The sequence below is a fragment of the Hypanus sabinus genome, unplaced genomic scaffold, assembly GCF_030144855.1.
Source record: "Hypanus sabinus isolate sHypSab1 unplaced genomic scaffold, sHypSab1.hap1 scaffold_122, whole genome shotgun sequence".
NCBI classification, from domain to species: domain Eukaryota; kingdom Metazoa; phylum Chordata; class Chondrichthyes; order Myliobatiformes; family Dasyatidae; genus Hypanus; species Hypanus sabinus.
In genome coordinates this window covers 75,652-95,823 of record NW_026779281.1, presented here as the reverse complement: position 1 = coordinate 95,823, position 20,172 = coordinate 75,652, and the positions used below count along the sequence as shown (strand labels likewise).

The following is a 20,172-nucleotide window of genomic DNA, read 5'->3' as shown; positions in this document are numbered from 1 at the left end:
GCTCTAAATCCACATACAAAATATCACCAAAATTAGCTTATCACAGGGATAAGTCTTCAAAGGGTATGACCACCCAAGCAAGGGTTAACGCACAGCTAGATTCCTCAAGGTACTCCCAATCCAGATCCAACACACAAAGTATTACCGACAGTGATTACCACAGAATATCCCTTCTCACAAGTGTTTACCACAGAACACACCCAAATCCTGCTAAGGGTTAACAAAAGTGGTAGCCGCGAGATACTCCAACAAATCCCCATTTGGATTATACGAATTATCACCAGCAGTGATTGATCACAGGGGTATCCTCTTCAAGTGAATTACCACACCCAGGCAAGGGCTAGCACGAGTGGTCCTCACAGGATACTCCCAAACCAACAGATCCACTCCAAAGGATCAAACAAAGTGACAATCCCACATTCGGTATACAATGGATGAATAATCCTTGCTTCAATGAAACAAACTGGGAAGTGTAAACACGCTGCGTGGTCAAATAGTTCCAGCGTGCGTTCGTGTTCTCTCTCTCCCCCCCCCCCTCTCTCCCCCCTCTCTCTCTCCCCCCTCTCTCTCTCCCCCCTCTCTCTCTCCCCCCTCTCTCTCTCCCCCCTCTCTCTCTCCCCCCTCTCTCTCTCCCCCCTCTCTCTCTCCCCCCTCTCTCTCTCCCCCCTCTCTCTCTCCCCCCTCTCTCTCTCCCCCCTCTCTCTCTCCCCCCTCTCTCTCTCCCCCCTCTCTCTCTCCCCCCCCCTCTCTCTCTCCCCCCCAGAAAGCTGCCGGCTGACGTCACTCAGGCACTATCTCTTAAAATGACAATCCACGGCAAGAAACCTAGAGGTTCATCACTCTCCACTATCAACCAATACAATTTCCTTTAGTCTGAGAGAGTCCTTCTACTTAGTTCCTTCAGTAACATCTTTGCAGTCTCTTCAATGTATTGCCCCTCCAGTTTCACGGTCATCGGAGTGGTCAGTAACACTTCATATGGTCCTCTCCACTGAGGTCCAACTTTCCCTCAGTCCCAGTTCCTGATCAGGATAAATTCCCAGGTTCTATGGTGGGATAGTCACTCCTCTCTGCTGGGTAGTTCTCTTCCTTGTAAGCCTGTCATACCTGTGAATGTAACGCTTGGAAAATTTTGGTTAGTTGGCATATTTATTTCCCCATCTCTTCCAATATCTAATTTTGCTGGTAGGCTTTCTGGGAGCAATGGTGCACAAGGTCTTGGTCCCCAGGATATCCTCATGGGCCATCCATGAATGTTTTGAACAGGTGACAACCCCGCTTTCCCCTATGGGGTAACCCTCGTGGAATCGGGCTAACGGTAGGCCCTTCAACCAAGTGAGTCCAGCCTCCGCCGTTAGTTTGGCCGATTTACTCTTCAGAGTGTCTTTGGCTCTTTCCACTCTGCCAGCGGCCCGTGGGTGGTGTACACAGTGGAATTGTTGCTTGATAGCTAGTTCGTTACATACCCCTTCGTTTACTTTCACCACAGAGTGTGGGCCATTGGTAATTCAATAAAATCAATTTGTAGACAGAAAAACGTCCACCTGTCAAGGGACTCGTACCCGCTGTGCAGGGTGCAGGCTACCAACCATTCCCTCCTTTCCCAGGGGTGGTAAATCATGTATATAATCAGCCAATATTGGTAAAAACTGTGTAGGAACACAAACCTGTCCCGCTGGGGTAATCCAAAAAGCTAGGTCTTGGTCTTTCTGGCATCCCATCTGTGACCACAGTTTGCGCTCTTCCTCAGAGGCGTCCCCCTGAAAATTATTTACCTCCCACATGTCTGGCAAACCCATTCTGCTTTAGTCATGGAGGGTTGCTTGACGGGGAACCCGAGGAAGCTACAACTACTGAGGATAGTGCCGCACTTTTCACTGTTTGATCTGCTGGAGCATTGTGTTTAGTGACACAGTCGGACATGCGAGTGTGGGCTGCACATTTCATAATAGCCAAAACTCGAGGTAGCTGTACAGCGGTGTGTAAGTTGTTTACAAAGGTGGCATTACTAATGGGGTGGCCAGAGGAAGTCAGGAATCTCAATGTTCCCAGAGAGCCCCGTAGTCATGTACAATCCCAAATGCATAACGGGAATCTGTGTAAACGTTCCCAGCAACAGAGCACGAGTCAGAGCAAACAGCTCAGCCTTCTGGGCGGAGTCAGATGCTTCAAAAGAAGCTTGCTGAACAATTTCACTGTCTGTCACTATCGCATAGCAAGAATATCGTTTCCCTGCTGGATCTACAAAAGAGTTTCCATCCTCATAAAATTGCTTCGGGCTAGAGGGGGTATTGTGGAATGGATGGGAGAGTCTGTCCTTCTTTCACTGTGATCCGGACGGGCTAGAGGGGGTATTGCAGAATGGATGGGAGAGTCTGTCCTTCTTTCACAGTGATCTGGATAGGGGGACAGTTGGTGCGACCGACTTCATGGCCTGAATTTGCTCAGAGATGTGGTACAGCATCTTGGGATCGGTCAATATTAAAAGAATGTCTTACCAGATGTCCCGTTTTCACCTCAGACTCCTTCCAGTATCGGAGTTGGACCACAGCCAGGTCTTGCCAGTCTACCTCGGTGCTGGAGGCTTGTTTCAGCAAGGTGTAGGCAATGAAATCTGGGCTCTTTGGCTTGAACCCAGGGCAAACACTAACAGCGGTATGGGGAACCACCAGTTCTGTCTGTCGCCAAAGGAAATCCGGAAATTCGGCCAGTAATGCACTGCCCACTTCTCCTTTAACCTCTCCAATCACCATGACTGGGAACTTCTGTCCCTCGAGGGGTGCATAACATTGGCTTTCCTCAGCTGAGCACCCCGTAGGGTCATAGCACAGAGTCACGTAGGGGTCGACCACTGGCAGAAGGGGTTCAAATGCAGTGGAGTCCAGATTAGGTGCCCACAACAAGGGGGGTCGGAAATTGGGGAAGCTGTCAGTTGTTCACCTGTCACAGGGTGACACCATTGCCTGTGCAGGGAATCTCGACTTCCAACAGACAGAGCAAGTCTCACCCTGCTGGTTTACACCCCCGACTGCGGGGTGCTGACTGTAAATGAAACCTCACAATGGTTCCCGTGGAATTCCACCTCCAGTGGCTGGTTATGTGAATACGTACATTCCATGCCTTCAAACCCAGACAGAGTGAATGTTGCGTCTGAGAACTGCAATCCCTTTTCCGATACTATTTCCCGATTGAGAGTGGTTGTAGGTGCCCCCATATGAATCATATACGGAACTGGAATAGCAGCAACTGTCAATATTACATTGGGCTCTTCCTGAGGTGTGGTACTCACGGTAGGAAGCATCCTCGCTTGTCAATTTCTAAATGGTTTGTTGTCCCCACCTGTCCCGTGGAAGGTGGTTGTTCCCATTTCTGTTCCGCAGATATAGCCTGCTCACATCCTTCTTCCCACTGAACATATTCACCTTTAATATTCTTTTCATATCTTTTTATTATTATTATTATTCAAAAATAGCACAAGAGCATTGAAGTAACAACACTTACAATGCCTCATAAAAGAGGAAATTATCTTAAGGATTGAAAATTTTGTAAATTAAAAGAAAGAAAAGTGAGGGGGAAAAAAAGAAACCCATTGGAGGTACAACCCCGGAGCCGTGCGTCATACAAAAAGCTTCTAAAAATAAACATCAAACCGCCAAAAAGAAAGAAAAGATATATCAAAAAAATTTACATTTAGATCGTGGAGGAAATCTATCAGTTAACTGAAATGATAATAATGAACAGATGAGCCCCATCTGTTCTCAAAATCAAATAAAAGTACAAAGGTTCGACTTCTAATTTTCTCCAAGACACAGCATCACCTGAGAGAGCCATTGTGACAAAGTAGGAGCTGATATATCCTTCCATTTCAACAAGGTGGCCCTCCTAGCTGTCAATGTAACAAACACCATGGATATTTTGAGGAATTATTCCAAAAAGCATAGTCAATTTATTAGGTTGTAAGTTGATTCTGAGTGCTTTAGAAATTGTCGAAAAGACTGACTTCCAAAACTGATTTAATATTGAACTTCACCAGAACACATGTGTCAGTGTGGCTATCTCATTTTTACATCTATCCCAATACTTGTCAACATTGGGAAATATTTTCGGAAGTCTCTCCTTCGTCAAATGGTAATAATGTACAATTTTAAATTGAATCAGTGAATGACTAGCACAGATCGAAGAAGAGTTAACCAGCTTCAGAATCCATGTCCAATTCTGCCATATAAAAAAGAAATTGAGTTCCTTCTCCCAGTCCCGTTTAATCTGAAGTAAAGGACGCTTATCCCTTTGTAATAATAAATTATAAATTCTTCCAACAGAACCGTTCAACGAGGGGTTCATATTCATAATAGTATCTAACAAATCAGCCTCCAATATGTAAGGAAAATTATTTAAATATTTTTGTAAAATATGTCGAACTTGAAGATATTGTAAAAAATGTGAATATAAGAGAGAATACTTATCAACAAATTGTTCAAAAGACCTCAATCTGCCTTCTTTAAATAAATCCAAAAACAAATTAATACCTTTATTTTTCCAAAGTAAAAAAAAAATTGCAACACTCCAAGAAGGTTTAAAAAAGTAATTATGATAAATTATACTACAAAGTTTAACCTTTTTAAGATTAAAAAAATTGCGGAACTGGATCCAAATTTGTAAAGAGTGCTTAACCACAGGATATAGGTTTAAATTAGCAACGTTAGCTAATTGTATAGGTAACTCCGAATAACGAAGTTAAATAAAACTGTTTCACAGCTCTCGGTTCCTGGTCTACCCATATTGGCTGTTCATTCCTATCAACCCAATGTAATCAGAAGGACATACACCGCGTTAACAGCCCAATAATACATTCATAGATTAGGCAAAGTGAGACCACCATCCTTTTTCAACTTTTGCAAATGACATTTACCAATTCTTGGTCTTTTATTATCCCAAATAAAAGATAGAATAATAGAACCAATCCGATCAAAAAAACTTCTTAGTAAACAAAAACAGGAATATTCTGAAATAAATATAAAAATTTTGTTGGGCGGAAGCAGACATTTTGCGTGCTTCTTCTGGAATAATCCCAAAAATTGCTGTAAGTGGATTAGTTTGAACATCCACATCTATAACTTTAGATAATATTCCAAACACATCCCTCCAAAAATTGTTTAAACTTGCACCTGACCAAAACATAAGAGTAGCTACTTCTTCAGTACATCTGTCACAAATAGGGCTTATATTAGAAAAAATATGAGCCAATTTATCTTTGGACATATGGGCCCTGTGTACTATCTTAAACTGAATTTAGATATGGCATGTGGAGATAGGTGAATTATTGACTAAATAATAAATTTTACTCCACTGATTATCTGAAAGTGAATGTTGAAGTTGTACTTCCCAGGTGCGTTGAACCCTATCATTAGGCGACATGCGAGCATTCATTAACTGTTTATAAAGGATTACTATTAATTGTTTTTGACAAGGTTTAAACTGAAAAATAGCATAAGCCAAATTTAAAGAGCAGGCCAAGGGGTAAATTGGTTAAAAAATCACGTAAAAAATTCCCAACCTGTAAATATCTGAAAAATGTGTATTAGAGATATCATATTTGTCCATTAACTGTGAAAAAGACATTAAACAGTCTTGTAAAAACAAATCTAAAAAAATCCACTAAAGGAGGAAAATTGGCTTTATAAAGATCCTGATATTTTTTAGTAATTATAACCCCTAAATATCTAAAAGAATCCATAACTTTAAAAGGAATATTATCATATATAGAGACAGATTCATTTAAAGGAAGTAATTCACTTCTACTAAAATTTATTTTGTATCCTGAAAGGTCTCCGATTTAGTCATATAATTTTAGCAAAGCAGGAATAGATTATTCAGGCTTGGATATCTATACCAATAGATCATCAGTGTAAAGAGAGATCTTGTGCATGGTCTCATTCACAAAAATCCCATGAATATTTTCGGCTTCACAAAGAGCAATAGCAAGGGGCTCGAATCTTAATTTACATAACAAAGGACTTAATGGACAAGCTTGGCTTGTCCCCCGTGATAGCTGAAAAAAGGAGACCTACAGTTATTAGTGATAACAACAGCAATAGGAGCTTTATATATCATTTTTATCCAATTATTAAAATTAATACCAAAACCATTTTTTTCTAAAGTATTAAATAAATATTTCCATTCAATTTAATCAAATACTTTTTCAGCATCCAAAGATATAAGGCATTGTGGAGTTTTAGAAGAAGGTGAATGTATAATGTTATATAATTTCCGAATATTTGAGAAAGAATAATGACCCTTTATAAAGCCTGTTTGATCTTTAAAAATGATTTTACCCAAAATACTCTCCAACAGATTGGCCATTATCTTTAAGTGAATATTAGTATCAACATTCAATAATGAAATAGGTCTGTATGAGGCACAATCAGAAGGATCTTTATTCTTTTTGAGAATTAAAGAAATAGAAGCTTCATAAAAAGTAGAGGGTAAATCACTTTTCACAAAAGATTCTTTAAACATCTCCAACATATACGGAGAAAGCAATTTTCCAAATTTTTTATAAAATTCTACAGGATAACCGGCAAGTCCCAGGGCCTTACCAGATTGCCTTGAGAAAATAGCTTCATGAATTCTGGATTCAGTAATTTAGGCATCCAGAGTTTTTTGATCCTCAACAGAAATTTTAGGGAAAGCAATCATTTGTAAAAAAACACAACATTCATTTCAGAAGAGTCCACTGGACATTGAGATTTATAAAGTTCATTATAAAAGTCTTGAAAAATCTTATAAATTTCTTCATAATCCCGAGCCAGGGTACCATCTTTTCTACGAATTTTCAAAATTTGCCTCTTGGCTCCAGCTGATTTTAATTGAGATGCAAGTAGTTTATTATTTTTATCTCCAAACATATAAAATTGGGTCTTTAACTTAAATAGATCAACTTCAATTGAATGCGTTAATAATTGGTTATATTATGATTGAAGTTCCACCCTTTTTTTAAATGTCAATATTAGGGTAAGTCACATAGATATTATCTAAATCTTTAATTTGTTTTGAAATTTTATCTAATTTTGCTTCAGTCTGTTTTTTAAGTTTAGTTGAATAAGAAATAATCTGACCACCTAAAAATGCTTTGAATGTATCCAATATAATTAATTTAGACATACCACTTATATCATTAAAAAGTAAAAAATTCTTTAATCTGGCTTTTGATAAAACGGATAAAGTCAGAGCTTTGCAATAAAGTCTGAGACATGTGCCATGGTGGACGGCCAAAAATGTCATCATCAAATTCAAAGGACAAACTCAAAGGCGCATGCTCAGGTATAGCAATAGCGTCATATTCACAGTTTTTAACATTAGGCAAAAGACAGGGATCAACTATAATATAATCAATCCTTGAATATATTTTATAAACATGGAAAGAAAAACAATATTCTCTGTTATCAGGGTGTAAATGCCTCCATAATTCGATCAACACAAAATTGGTCAAAAAAGAGTTAATAACTGATGCAAAATGATTTGGAAGTCATTGATTAGTTGAGCTCTTATCAGTCATAGGATTTAAGCAACAGTTAAAATCCCCACCCACTAACAACATATACTCATTTAAATCTGGCAGTAAAGCAGATATTTTTTTTTAAAAAAAGCAGGATCATCTAAATTAGGACCATACAAATTAACCAAAACAACCATTCTATTACAAGTCACTCCTTTAACAATTAAAAATCTACCATTAGAATCTGACCTAATGAGGACCATTATCCTCTTGAGTAAATATATTAGATTTAATAAAGATAGACACACCCTTACTTTTGCTCTGAGAAGTAGCATGGAGCTGTTTTCCATTCCACCAGCGAAAAAATCTATTTTGATCTCCTGCCTTGTTATGCGTCTCCTGAGCAAAAATTATATCAGTTTGGAACCGATTAATAATTTTAAGTCTTTTTTGTTTAATAGGATAATTCCAACCACGTATATTCCAAATGATTACATGAATCCATTTAACTGCCATGCTATAATTTTATTCTAATTTACTTTATACATGTGCAGAACACATACCAATACGGGATTATCAAAGATGGCAGTGATGAAGAATAAAGCCAGATAGAAAACACGCATGCTCTGGAACCACCCAATGGGGAAAAAAAAAACTCCTAACTTTAAACCCACCCACCCTCCCAAAAGCCTGAAAAAAAGGCAAGTGAACTAAGATAGATGCAAAGACATGGGCCACTCTGTTGTTCTCATCTCTGCCTCCCCCCAGCCAGTACATAAAATAAATAAAATGACCTTGCAAGAAAGACAGTAAAGTCTCAACAAAGGAGAGTGTTTACATTCTATCATGTGTTAAACAGTAAAAGAACCAAAATAACATAATCTCTTATAGAGAATAGCCAGCCCCATCTTAAGTTTAGCTTTAAATCCCTAAGAAAACTTTAAATTCAGTTATAGGGCGCTATAATAAAACAGATGAAAAAAAGTTAATAGTATACTTAACTGATCTAAATTGATGGAAATATTAATTAGTAAAATCATAGTAACTTAACCCTCCCAGATAAATATATAAAAAGAAACCCTGTTGGTAGAAAAAAAAACTACCAGTTAGTAATTTAAGAAATAACAAAAAAAATCAAACCAAATATTAGATAAAAGGAACAAATCCTATTGTCCTCTTTTCTCAGTCAAATATGTAATTAACCATTTAAACAGTCAAACTTGATCCGTAAATGTTCTTTCCAAACAAAAATCCAATAGGATGTAATGATGAGCAGGTTTTCTTTTCTTCTTTTATTAATCTGTCAATGAAATATCCAAATAGCCTTCATATATCTTCTTTTTGTAGTGTGAGTAATATACAGATAAACAAACAGCTTTTCAGATAGTTCATTCAGTAGTAACGTCAGTGGTGGTGACTGGTATAGCCTGGACAAAATCCAGCTCGACTTTTGGGTCAAAGAAAGTACATGGGGAAGAATTAGGAGGAAAAACTTTCATTCTTGTCGGGTAACTCAAAGAGGGGAATCGTTTCTTATCATATGCTTGTTTCATTACCAAAGCAAATCTTGCTCTTTGTTCCATTACTTCTTTTGGATAATCTTCATAAAAACGGAGCTCAGACTCACTGAATCTGAAAACTCTGTTTTCTTCCCTGTCGCATTATTTGATCTTTTATTTTAAAGTGATGAAAACAAGCCAAAACAGATCTTGATCTGGTTGAGTCTTTAAATTTCGAAGTGGACAGCCTGTGTGCTCTTTCAATAGCAAGTAGCTGTGATGAAATAGTCAGAAATAGATCATGAAAGAGCTTACCAAAGTAAACAATTATGTCTCCATTTTCAGCTCCTTACTGCAATCCAATGATTCGTATGTTGTTTCTGCGAGACCTAGTTTGCAAATCAATAATCTTATTAACGATTTTTTTCCAAACAGGTTATAGTTTCAGACAGTTTTTGCTTAGTTAACTTCAATTCCTCTTCATGATTAGTAACTTGAGTTTCCATATCTTTAAGTTTTCCCAGAAATAAGTTCATTTCATTATATTCTTTTCCAGTTGATCTTTAATTGCCTTATTCTGATCTTGAATTGATTTCAGTGTCCGAACAATATCTTCAGCCCATGATGGCATTTCATCAGATCTTTCCTTCGATGTCTTTCCTTTTTCATTACCTTTGTCAGTAGGTTCATGCAGATTCTTCCCACTTCTCGTAGACATAGACATGTCACTCCCCTTCAAGAATCAGCAATTAAAAATTTGAAATTCAAAATTTAAGCTGTGAGCGGGAGAGAAAACTAAGAGCAGCACAGAATTAGTGCTACTCCATCGACAGACAGAGACAGTCTCCATTCACCTGTAATATTAGTTCTCTTCGGGGTTGATAGGCATTTGAAAGCCCTGGTCCAATGATATGTCAAAGCTCATTGCATTCAATTTTGGTCATTGTCAGGCCAATCCATATTATTTGTTAATGCTGTTGGCTAACTTAGTTGGTAAGCATTGGAGCAGTAAGACATTAAATTGGGGGGGGGGGGGCAGATTCCCATCATTAAAGGCTTGGTCTCCTAAGAAAGTGCTTTAGCAGGCCACAAAACTCATACAGTGTCGATATGCCAGACATGGGTTCGGGATTCCATGTTTCCCTATCAGTTGTAACTTTAGACTGACATTCCTGCCTTTCTCTCCTATGTAGACCGGCCTTGGTTTGCTTACGTTGTTTTTCCTGCTGTTGTTTTCGGCGCCCATCCATCCATTCATGCTCTGTTTGTAACGTCTCCCAAACTTTGGTGTTCCTTCTGCAGTACTTACCTCTATCCTAGTGGTCGCCAAGCTGTTGATTGTGATCGACTAGTCTGCTTTTGAGATTTCCTCAGTAGATCCTGGGAAAAGGGAAGAAAGGAAGAAACTGTTGAGAGATTGTTCCCGGGTTGTGGGGTTTTAGTTCCATTTTTTCTACATGCGTGTAACTCCCCCGCACTACACAGTATACTTCAGTGGTCCCCAACCACTGGGTCGCGAGGAAACAACATGAGTCAGCTGCACCTTTCCTCATTCCCTGTCAGCCCACTGTTGAACTTGAGTGCACGCGAGGTCATCAGTCGCCGAACCGCAGTGACACTCTCATGCCAGAGATCACCAGTTGGCCTCGGGCGGCCGGTGGGAAGTGCCGTCACTACTGGCCTGGAGTGCTGCCTCTAAACCTGTTTAGCACACTGAATGTTCGTGGGGAATCTGGTGCTAAAATATTCGCCGTCGACCTAATTCGGGCTCAGCGTTTCATAGGTATCAGAGCAGCTACCATGCTGTGATCTGATGAAACAAACTTTTGTCGGCTGATAGGTCCTACAAGGGGGGGGCGGGCGCGTGCCCTGTTACACTCCTTGCTCAGTCGGTCACTCTCTCCAAACTGTCTACCACAGCCCCAGCACAGGGACCTCCGGCCCTGACATTGTCCTCTCAACCAACCCACGACCAACCAAACCAAGCCAAGGCATCTGGTGGAGGGCGGGCAGGAGGCTGTCCAATGAGGCAATGAAGCCCTCAAATCTGCTTCGGTACCCCGAGTCCAAGCACCCTGCACTTAAATGCAAATGTGTTGAGTTTTTTCAGCGGAGAAAACGTGAGCAGCACGGGACAGAAGCTAAGTGCCGAGAGGCGCGAAAACGATATTACGGAATAGACTGATCATAAGGAACCTGCTTCGAGTATCGCTGTATCCCTATCGTGGTTCACACCCCCACCCACCCCATCCCCCGTCAGCCGGTCCGCAAGAATATTGTCAATATTAAACTGGTCTGCGGTGCAAAAAAAGGGCGGGTGCCCCAGTGTTTATACATTATTTCTACTTCCAGGTTGTGGGGTTTTATTTCCGGTCTTTTCTGCCCTCCTGTGCATGCGTGTAACTAATTGATCTGGGTCGATCTTGCATTTTAGTAAGGCCAAGGTAGGGGATCTTGGGCTTAAAATGGTTGGTGACCACGACTCTATCCCTTTATCACATGCATTATTCCTCCAACTTGCTGATAATATACTGTTCCACTTTAAAGGTATGTCACATATGGAATTTATTCCAGTTAGCCAAGGATTTCCTTCTACGCCACTGTGTGGTGTTGGGAAATCATGTACAAGGCAAGTTACAGCAGTAGTTTGCCATTGCCTTCTGCTGGGTGAGTTGTTTTGTTCACCAGCTCTAACCCAGCACAGATGAAACAGTGTAAGGGAGTCGGCTGGATTCGAACTCGGGACCTCTTGCCTCTAAGTCCAACGCTGAAGCCACTATGCCACCAGTGGCATAGCCAGCAAAGTTCTGCTTTACAACTGCCTTTTCCTTCCATTCCCTTTTCAACAATTTCCACTTCTTTCCTCAATTCATTATCCAAATCAAATTTACTGCTTGTTCTCATGAGATAATAACCCAGGCTCCTGCACCCTCCCCCATCCGTGGCCACATTTTGTTCCCCAATTTCTTATTCAGCACTGCACTCAACATTCACAAATATTTTTCCTTGTCTGAAGAACTCTCACACAAATTGTGTCGGGCTGCTGCTGGCCCACTCGTATCAATCGTCTGCAATTGACCAGTGGTCTCTAAGTAATTTATTGGGCACAAAGCCTCCTGCTCAATTAACAATGAGATAAATGTACCCGGCTGGCACCTCCTGCTTAATGGATGAATTTACCTGGCATGTCTGCCTCCTGGCCACTTAGTAAAATTTTGCCTACCTTATACAAATCTCCCAACAAATTCTTTCCTGATCCTGTCAAGTTATGTGATCAGCCTTGAGTGAGGCACCGTACGTCCAAAGGAACTAACGGTGAGTGACAAATACCCATTGGGCTTCCTTTCGGTCTCCGCAGTCCCCGGAGTGGTCCAGATGCTTACTCAGCCCGTCTGCTTGGCACTACCTATATTGGGATGCTGTTCATGATGCCAAATGTTAAAGTTGAATCTGAATAAAACTCAGGAGACCAGCTTCTTATCGACGCCATGGTTTATTGTGCATTCAAATGCCTGCAGGAGTTTTGAGACCCAGTTGTCAAAGGGGAGCACTGCCACCTTCTGACAAGTCGAATGACTTGGGTTACAGCCATATATTTATAAATAGTACATCCCATACATTAATATTGCAAGATGTTATTTGAACTGGCACACACACTAAGTGTGTTGATGCAAAACTTAATTACTTAGATAACAGAGTTTGGTTTTAATTATAGATGGGTGGACTGTCCAGTCCTTATCAGTTATTCCCTTTGCAAGGCCCTGACTTAATTACAAACAGATGTTCATTCCTGTCCCTATCAGTGAGTCCTCCTCCAAGGATACTCACAACAAGGATACAATGTATAATCTTATCAGCTCTCAATGTGTCTCTCTGCAAGCCACAGAGAACGGGTAATGAGTCTGTCTTAGCTAAACGCTGAAGACGGAGTTCACCAGTTCAAAATTCCTATTCATTCCAAATTATTCTTTTACCCAGAGGTTACACAGGTTCAAAATGAATTTTTTATATACCCTTAATTCGTCAGGAGGGTTCAGGGGAAATCTTTATGCCCAATATAGAAACTGGTGTTACCTGTGTGTATTGTGGCAATGCAAGAGGTGCTGGAGAATTTGTAAGTGGGAAGAAGTGGAGTAATATTTGCAAATCTGACTTTTTAAAGCATAATTTAGCAAGCAAACCACATATGGGCAATATGCAAAAGCTTTGGTGAGAAAATCCTTCATTACCCGTTACAGGCCTACTACATAGGTTGTGTGAGAGTGCAGATGAACTCGATCAAACCCAGGGGAGATCAAAGTACTTATCAACAGTGATTTGCTAGCTGTGAAAACAATTACCTCTCTGTATAAAATTTACTGTGCACATGTCACCGAGTTAAAAATAGTGCACAGTACAGGATTTGAGTGCACAGTGGTCATTACAAATTAGAGGGGACATTGGTGGGAAGGTGGTGAGACCTCCAGTGTCCCTGATGTCCTCACCTACAAGATGTGCACCCTGTACGTTAAGGAGATGGAACCTGAAATGGATAAATTCCGGATCATCTGGGAGTTGGAGAGGGTGATAGATATGACATGAAGAGAGGTGAGTTACACCCAAGGAGCAGGACACAGGAAACTGGGAGAGAGTCAGGAAGGGGAATGAGGTTAAATAGCCATTGCGGAGAACTCTTGTGCCCATCAAACACAACAAAAGGTAGACCACTTTAGAAACTGGTGGTGAAGGGGATTACCTGACAGTCAAAGGGGTGATAGGGGATTCATTAGTTAGGGGAACAGAACAAGAGGGGACTGATATCCAAGTGGTAAGGCATGCTAGTGCTAGTGAGGGTGAAGCGGGTGATGTGGTTAAAATAAGCTGTAAGGGGAATGGGAGCCAGAATGACCAAACAGATAATGGAGAGGGTGAATTGAATTGAATTGACTTTATTAGATACATACTTCATAAACATGAGGAGTAGAAATCTTTATGTTATGTCTCCATCTAAATGTGCAATGTGCAATTTATGGTAATTTATGATAGATCGTTTGTACACAGGACAGTCAATATAACATCGAAATGCAATTGTATCAGCATGAATTAATCAGTCTGATGACCTGGTGGAGCCTGTTGCTCCTTTTGCTGTGGTACCATTTCCTGGATGGTGGCAGCAGGAACAGATTGTGGTTTTGGTGAATTTGGTCCCTGATTTCCTTTGGGCCCTTTTTATACACCTGTCTGTGTAAAGGTACTGAATAGTGGAAAGTTCACCACTACGGATGTGCTGGGCTGTCCGCAACACTCTCTGAGGTTTCCTGCAATTAAGGAAAGTACAGTTCCCATACCAGGCAGAGATGCAGCCAGTCAGGGTGCTCTCAATTGTTTCCCTGTAGAAAGTCCTCAGAATTTTGGTCCCCATCTCCAACTTTTTCAACTATCTGTGGTGACAGAGGTACTGCTGTGCTCTTTTCACAACACAGCCGGTATGTACAGACAATGTAAGGTGCTTTGTGATGTTTATGCCGAGGAACTTAAAGCTGTTCACCTTCTTAACCGCAGATCCAATGATGTCAATAGGGGTTATCCTGTCTCCATTCCTCCTGTCGTCCACAATCAGCTCCTTTGTTTTTGTGACAATGATGGAGGGTTTGTTTCCTTGACACCAGTCAGATGTTCAGATCATAGATAGATTCAGCAGTTAGATGGTTGAGCCTGGTGCAATGAATGTGCTGAGCTGTGTATATCACAATGCAAGAAGCATCGTAGGAAAGCCAGATGAGCTCAGGTAGGGAATTATGATATTGTAACCAATATTGGGACTTGGTTGCAGCCAACAGTCTCAGGGATTTAGAGGAACAAATTTGTAGAGAGATTGCAGACCATGCCAATAAACAAAAAGGTTGATTCAGTAAGTGATTTTAACTTTCCACATATTGACTGGGACTCCTAAACTGTAAAGGACTAGATGAGGTAGAGTTTGTCATATGTGCCCTTAATCAATACGTAGAATTCCTGATGTAGAAGTGTGCAATAAGCTGTTAGGAAATGATCAGGGCTGGTGACAGAAATTAGTGATCATAATGCCATGAGATTCAAAGTAAATATGGAAAAAGAGAGGTCTGGACCACGGGATGAGATTCTAAAATGGAGAAAGGTCAATTTTGATGGTATCAGAAAGGATCAGACAAGTGTGGTTTGGGACAGGTTGTTTCCTGGCAAAGGAGTACCTGTAAGTGGGAGGTCTTCAGATGTGAATTTTTGAGGATGCAGAGTTTGTATGTGCCTGCCAAAATGAAAGTTGAAAGGTAACTGGTCCAGGGAACCTTGGTTTTGAAGAGAAATTGAAGCCTCGTATATATTATTCCACTAAATGCCTCAGACTGTTGGGTGCTACCGAGACCCATTAATGACTACAAGTCATAATTCCACGCACTGAGCTCATCTGAATTTTTTTGTTGTCTTTTGGTTTCTCAAAGCTTCCGAATATTTGTTCTTTTGTTTGCCCTCTCTTTGACATTTATGTTGGCTCTGGCTTCTCATTTTAGCCACAGTTCTGTCCTCCTGTCTTTCTGATGCTTCCACTTCTGTGGAATCACTCAGGTCCCAAATTGCTCCAGAAACTCCAGCCACTGCTGCTCAATTGTCACTCCTACCCTTTCCCTTCCAAACAAGTTTGGCCAGCTTCTCTGCCATATAAACATGGAGAAGTTCAGTAAAGAAACAGGCTATTTGTCCCATCTAGTCAATGCCAAAAAAGCATTTAAACTTGCAGTGCGATCTGGACCAGCTGGCAAAATGGTTTGAGAAATGGAAAAAGGAATTTAATGCAGACAAGTGTGAGTTGTTGCACTTTGGTCTGACCTACCGAGGGAGGTCTTTCACAGTGACTGGTCGGGCACGGAGGAGTGTTGTAGAAGAAAGGGACCTGTTGTAGAAGAAAGTCCTTAATTCACTGAAAGTGGTATCACAGTTAGATAGAGATGGAAGGGAAGATTTTAGCCCAATGGCCTTCATGAACAAAAGTACTGACAACAATAGATGAATGTTTTTTTTTTTTTTTAATAATTTTTTATTGCATTTTTAAATGATTACAAAGTATGAAAAAACAATGTATATAACCCATACCCCCTCCCCTTAACCCCTCCCCCCTAACTGCCCCTTAGAAAAAAAAAGAAAGAAAGAAAGAAAGAAAGAAAGAAAGAATGCCTGGTGGTTGGAAGATCTCCACATGCTCCATGGAGTTCGTAATAATTTTAATATGTATATTTATTTCTTTCCCCTAATAACCAATTGTTTCATCTTAAAAGCATCTATATATTTAATCCTGTCTTTTGTAAATAAGGGCTCCAAATTTTCAAAAATGTTTCATATTTATCTCTTAAATTATAAGTAATTTTTTCTAATGGAAAAAGGTTACTACCTCACAATCATCAGGCTTTAACGACTCTTGTTACTTCATGTTCTTGTTATTTATTGCTATTTATTTCTATTTGCATCTGCACAGTTTGTTGCCTCTGCACTCTGGTTGATCTTCCATTGATCCTGTTATAGTTACTGTTCTACAGATTTGCTGAGTATGCCCACAGGAAAATTAATCTCAGAGTTGTATAAAGTGACATATATGTACTTTGATAATAAAATATACTTTGAACTTTAAAAAAAAAAAAAAAAACAATAGATGAATGTTATGTTGACTTGTAGAAAACATTGGTGAGGCCTAATTTGGAGTACTGAGTACAGTTTTGGTCACCAACCTACAGGAAAGATGTAAGGACTTTGAAAGAGTTCAGAGAAAATTCACAAGGATGTTGCCAGGTCTGGAGTACTTGGGTTATAAGGAAAGATTGAACAGGTCAGGACTTTATTCCTTGGACTGTAGGAGATTGAGGGGAGATTTGATTGTGATAGAGGGGCATAGATAGTGTAAATGCAAGCTGGCTTTTACCACTGAGATGGGGTGGGAGTACAACCAGAGGCCATGGGTTAAGGGTGAAAGGTGAAATGTTAAGGGGAATATGAGGGGAAGCTTCTTCACACAGACAGTCATCGGGGTGTGGAATGAGCAGCCAGCTCAAGTGGTGCATGCGAGCTCAATTTCAACATTTCAGAGGTTCATGTAGGTACCTGGATGGTAGGGGTATGGGAGTGGGCAGTTTAAATAGTTTAGCACAGACTAGATGGCCCAAAGGGCCTGTTTCTGTGTTGTAATTTTCTACAAGAATGTGAAATATTACAAAAATTCACTCTGTCTTTTTAACAGTTGTGCGGACCAACCACTCACCTCAACAGGAATTTTTAATATGGCATTAAAACTGTGGCACTTTACGTTAATAATACATAAAAGAAAATCCTAGATGCACATCAAGAAAGACTAATTGCATGAGACTGGTTTTGTTACTGTGGGGCCAGGCACCCATGCAGCTCAGCAGGAACAGGGAATAATACCAATGGAGAGAGTCTAACTCCACCAAGGTACAAATTGGAGATGACAGAAATGCCCCATTCTTATAGAAACAGGAAGAGCATCAAAGAATTGATGGTCATTCCAGATACCAGCACTCTGCCCAGTCAGGAGATGATTTCTCTGTCCAACTTGGGTAGAACCTCACTGAAACAGTGCGATACCAGGTCAAACCTTGGTAACTGAAGTAATCTCATCTGAAATGTTGTCCTACACCCATTGATGGATTTTGTAAATCTTTTTACAGGTTAAAAACAAGAAGGAATTTGTCTCCAGGAAGTTCAAACACGGCACACCAGTTTTGTTGTCTCTGTCTAGATATTTAAGGAGCAAGGGATTCAATCGACCATCCTTCCTGCTCAACTGTGGGGAGGGATTTATTCGGTCATTTGACCAACTGGCAACCCGTCATTTTACACAGGAGAAAGGCTGTTCACCCGTTCAGACAGTGGGAATGGATTCAGTCGGTTATCACAATTGAAGGTACATCAGTAATTTCACACTGGGCAAGGCCATTCACCTGTTCTGTGTGTGAGAAGGCGTTCAGTCGGTCTTCCCACCTGTGGACACACCAGTCAGTTCACACTGGGCAGAGGCTGGTCATCTGCTGAACATCTGGGAAAGGATTCACTCTGTCATCTGACCTAATGGCTCACCAGCGTGTTCACATTGGGGAGAAGCCATTCACCTGCCCAGTCTGTGGGAAGGGATTCACTCAGCCATCCACCCTACAGAGTCACCAGCGAGTTCACACTGGAGAGAGGCCTTTCACCTGCGCAGAATGTGGGAAGGGATTCACTAAGTCATCCACCTTACTGGTACATCAGCGAGTTCACACTGGGGAGAAGCCATTCAGCTGTTCAGTCTGTGGGAAGAGATTCACTCAGTCATCCCACCTACAGAGTCATCAGCGAGTTTACACCGGGGAGGGGCCGTTCACCTGCTCAGAATGTGGGAAGAGATTCACTTATTCATCCACCCTACAGAGTCATCAGCGAGTTCACACTGGGGAGAAGCCGTTCACCTGCTCAGAATGTGGGAAGAGATTCACTTATTCATCCACCCTACAGAGTCATCAGCGAGTTCACACTGGGGAAAAGCCGTTCACCTGCTCAGTCTGTGGGAAGCGATTCACTCAGTCAACCCACTTACAGAGACACCAGCGAGTTCACACTGGGGAGAAGCCGTTTACCTGCTCAGAATGTGGGAAAAGATTCACTGATTCATCCGCACTACAGAAGCATCAGCGATTTCACACTGGGGAGAAACCGTTCACCTGCTCAGAATGTGGGAAGAGATTCACTGATTCATCCACCCTACGGAAGCATCAGCGAGTTCACACTGGGGAGAAGCCGTTTACCTGCTTAGAATGTGGGAAGAGATTCACTCAGTTATTCAATCTACAGAGACATCATCGAGTTCACACTGGGGAGAAGCCTTTCACATGCTCAGTCTGTGGGAAGAGATTCACTGATCTATCCACCCTACTGAGGCATCAGCGAGTTCACACTGGAGAGAGGCCGTTCACCTGCTCAGAGTGTGGGAAGGGATTCACTCGGTCATCCCACCTACTGGCACACCAGCAAGTTCACATTGGGGAGAAGCCGTTCACCTGCTCAGTCTGTGGGAAGGGATTTACTCAGTCATCCAATCTACAGAGACATCATCGAGTTCATACTGGGGAGAAGCCGTTCATCTGCACAGTCTGTGGGAAGCGATTCACTGATCCATCCACCCTACTGAGTCATCAGCGAGTTCACACTGGGGAGAAGCCGTTCATCTGCTCAGAATGTGGGAAGAGATTCACTGATTCATCCACCCTACGGAATCATCAGCGAGTTCACACTGGGGAGAAGCCATTCACCTGCTCAGTCTGTGGGAAGGGATTCACTCAGTCATCCCACCTACAGAGACACCAGCGAGTTCACACTGGGGAGAAGCTGTTCACCTGCTCAGAATGTGGGAAGAGATTCACTGATTCATCCGCCCTACTTTGTCATCAGCGAGTTCACACTGGGGAGAAGCCGTTCACCTGCTCAGAATGTGGGAAGAGATTCACTGATACATCCACCCTACGGAAGCATCAGCGAATTCACACTGGGGAGAAGCCGTTTAACTGTTCAGAATGTGGGAAGAGATTCACTCAGTTATCCAATCTACAGAGACATCATCGAGTTCACACTGGGGAGAAGCCGTTCACGTGCTCAGTCTGTGGGAAGAGATTCACTGATCTATCCACCCTACTGAGTTATCAGCGAGTTCACACTGGAGAGAGGCCGTTCACCTGCTCAGAGTGTGGGAAGGGATTCACTCAGTCATCCCAACTACTGGAACACGTCAATTCATAGTGGGGAGTGGCCGTTGTTATGAATCCCTAGGTTTCGTTTGCTGTGGACTGTCATTTTAAGAGAGAGAAATTAAGAAGTCTGACTTGCAGCTTGTTTACATCGCTCGCAGCTTGTTTCGTTTTAACCGAGGACACAGACACTCAGAGTCAGACGGAGACGGATGAAAAATGAAAGGATTGAAACCAGGGAAATAGTGGCCAAAGGTCACTGTTTAGAACATTCCTATGCCCACAAGGGTGGGTTAATTATCCATTCGCCGTACATCGAATGTGTGGTTGTCACCTCATTTAACCCATAGGAGTGGATCTGATTTGGGATATCCTGTTTAGACCACTTATGTGTTAACCCTTGCCTGTGTGTGATGTGGTCATTCATTTGAAGATGATA

The 20,172-nt window shown here is 41.4% G+C and overlaps 1 protein-coding gene across 3 annotated transcripts in view; it reads left to right on the top strand.

Annotated features, from left to right (window-relative positions):
- LOC132386585 (gastrula zinc finger protein XlCGF26.1-like) overlaps positions 1 to 20,172 on the top strand; it is a 146,123-nt gene extending 125,951 nt beyond the window's left edge. For all 3 annotated transcript variants that reach the window (XM_059958881.1, XM_059958882.1, XM_059958880.1), the window contains one exon: positions 17,685 to 20,172. In XM_059958881.1, the coding sequence (XP_059814864.1) occupies positions 18,085 to 19,785 (1,701 nt within the window). In that variant the 5' untranslated portion in view covers positions 17,685 to 18,084 and the 3' untranslated portion in view covers positions 19,786 to 20,172. The remainder of the gene's footprint in view (positions 1 to 17,684) is intronic.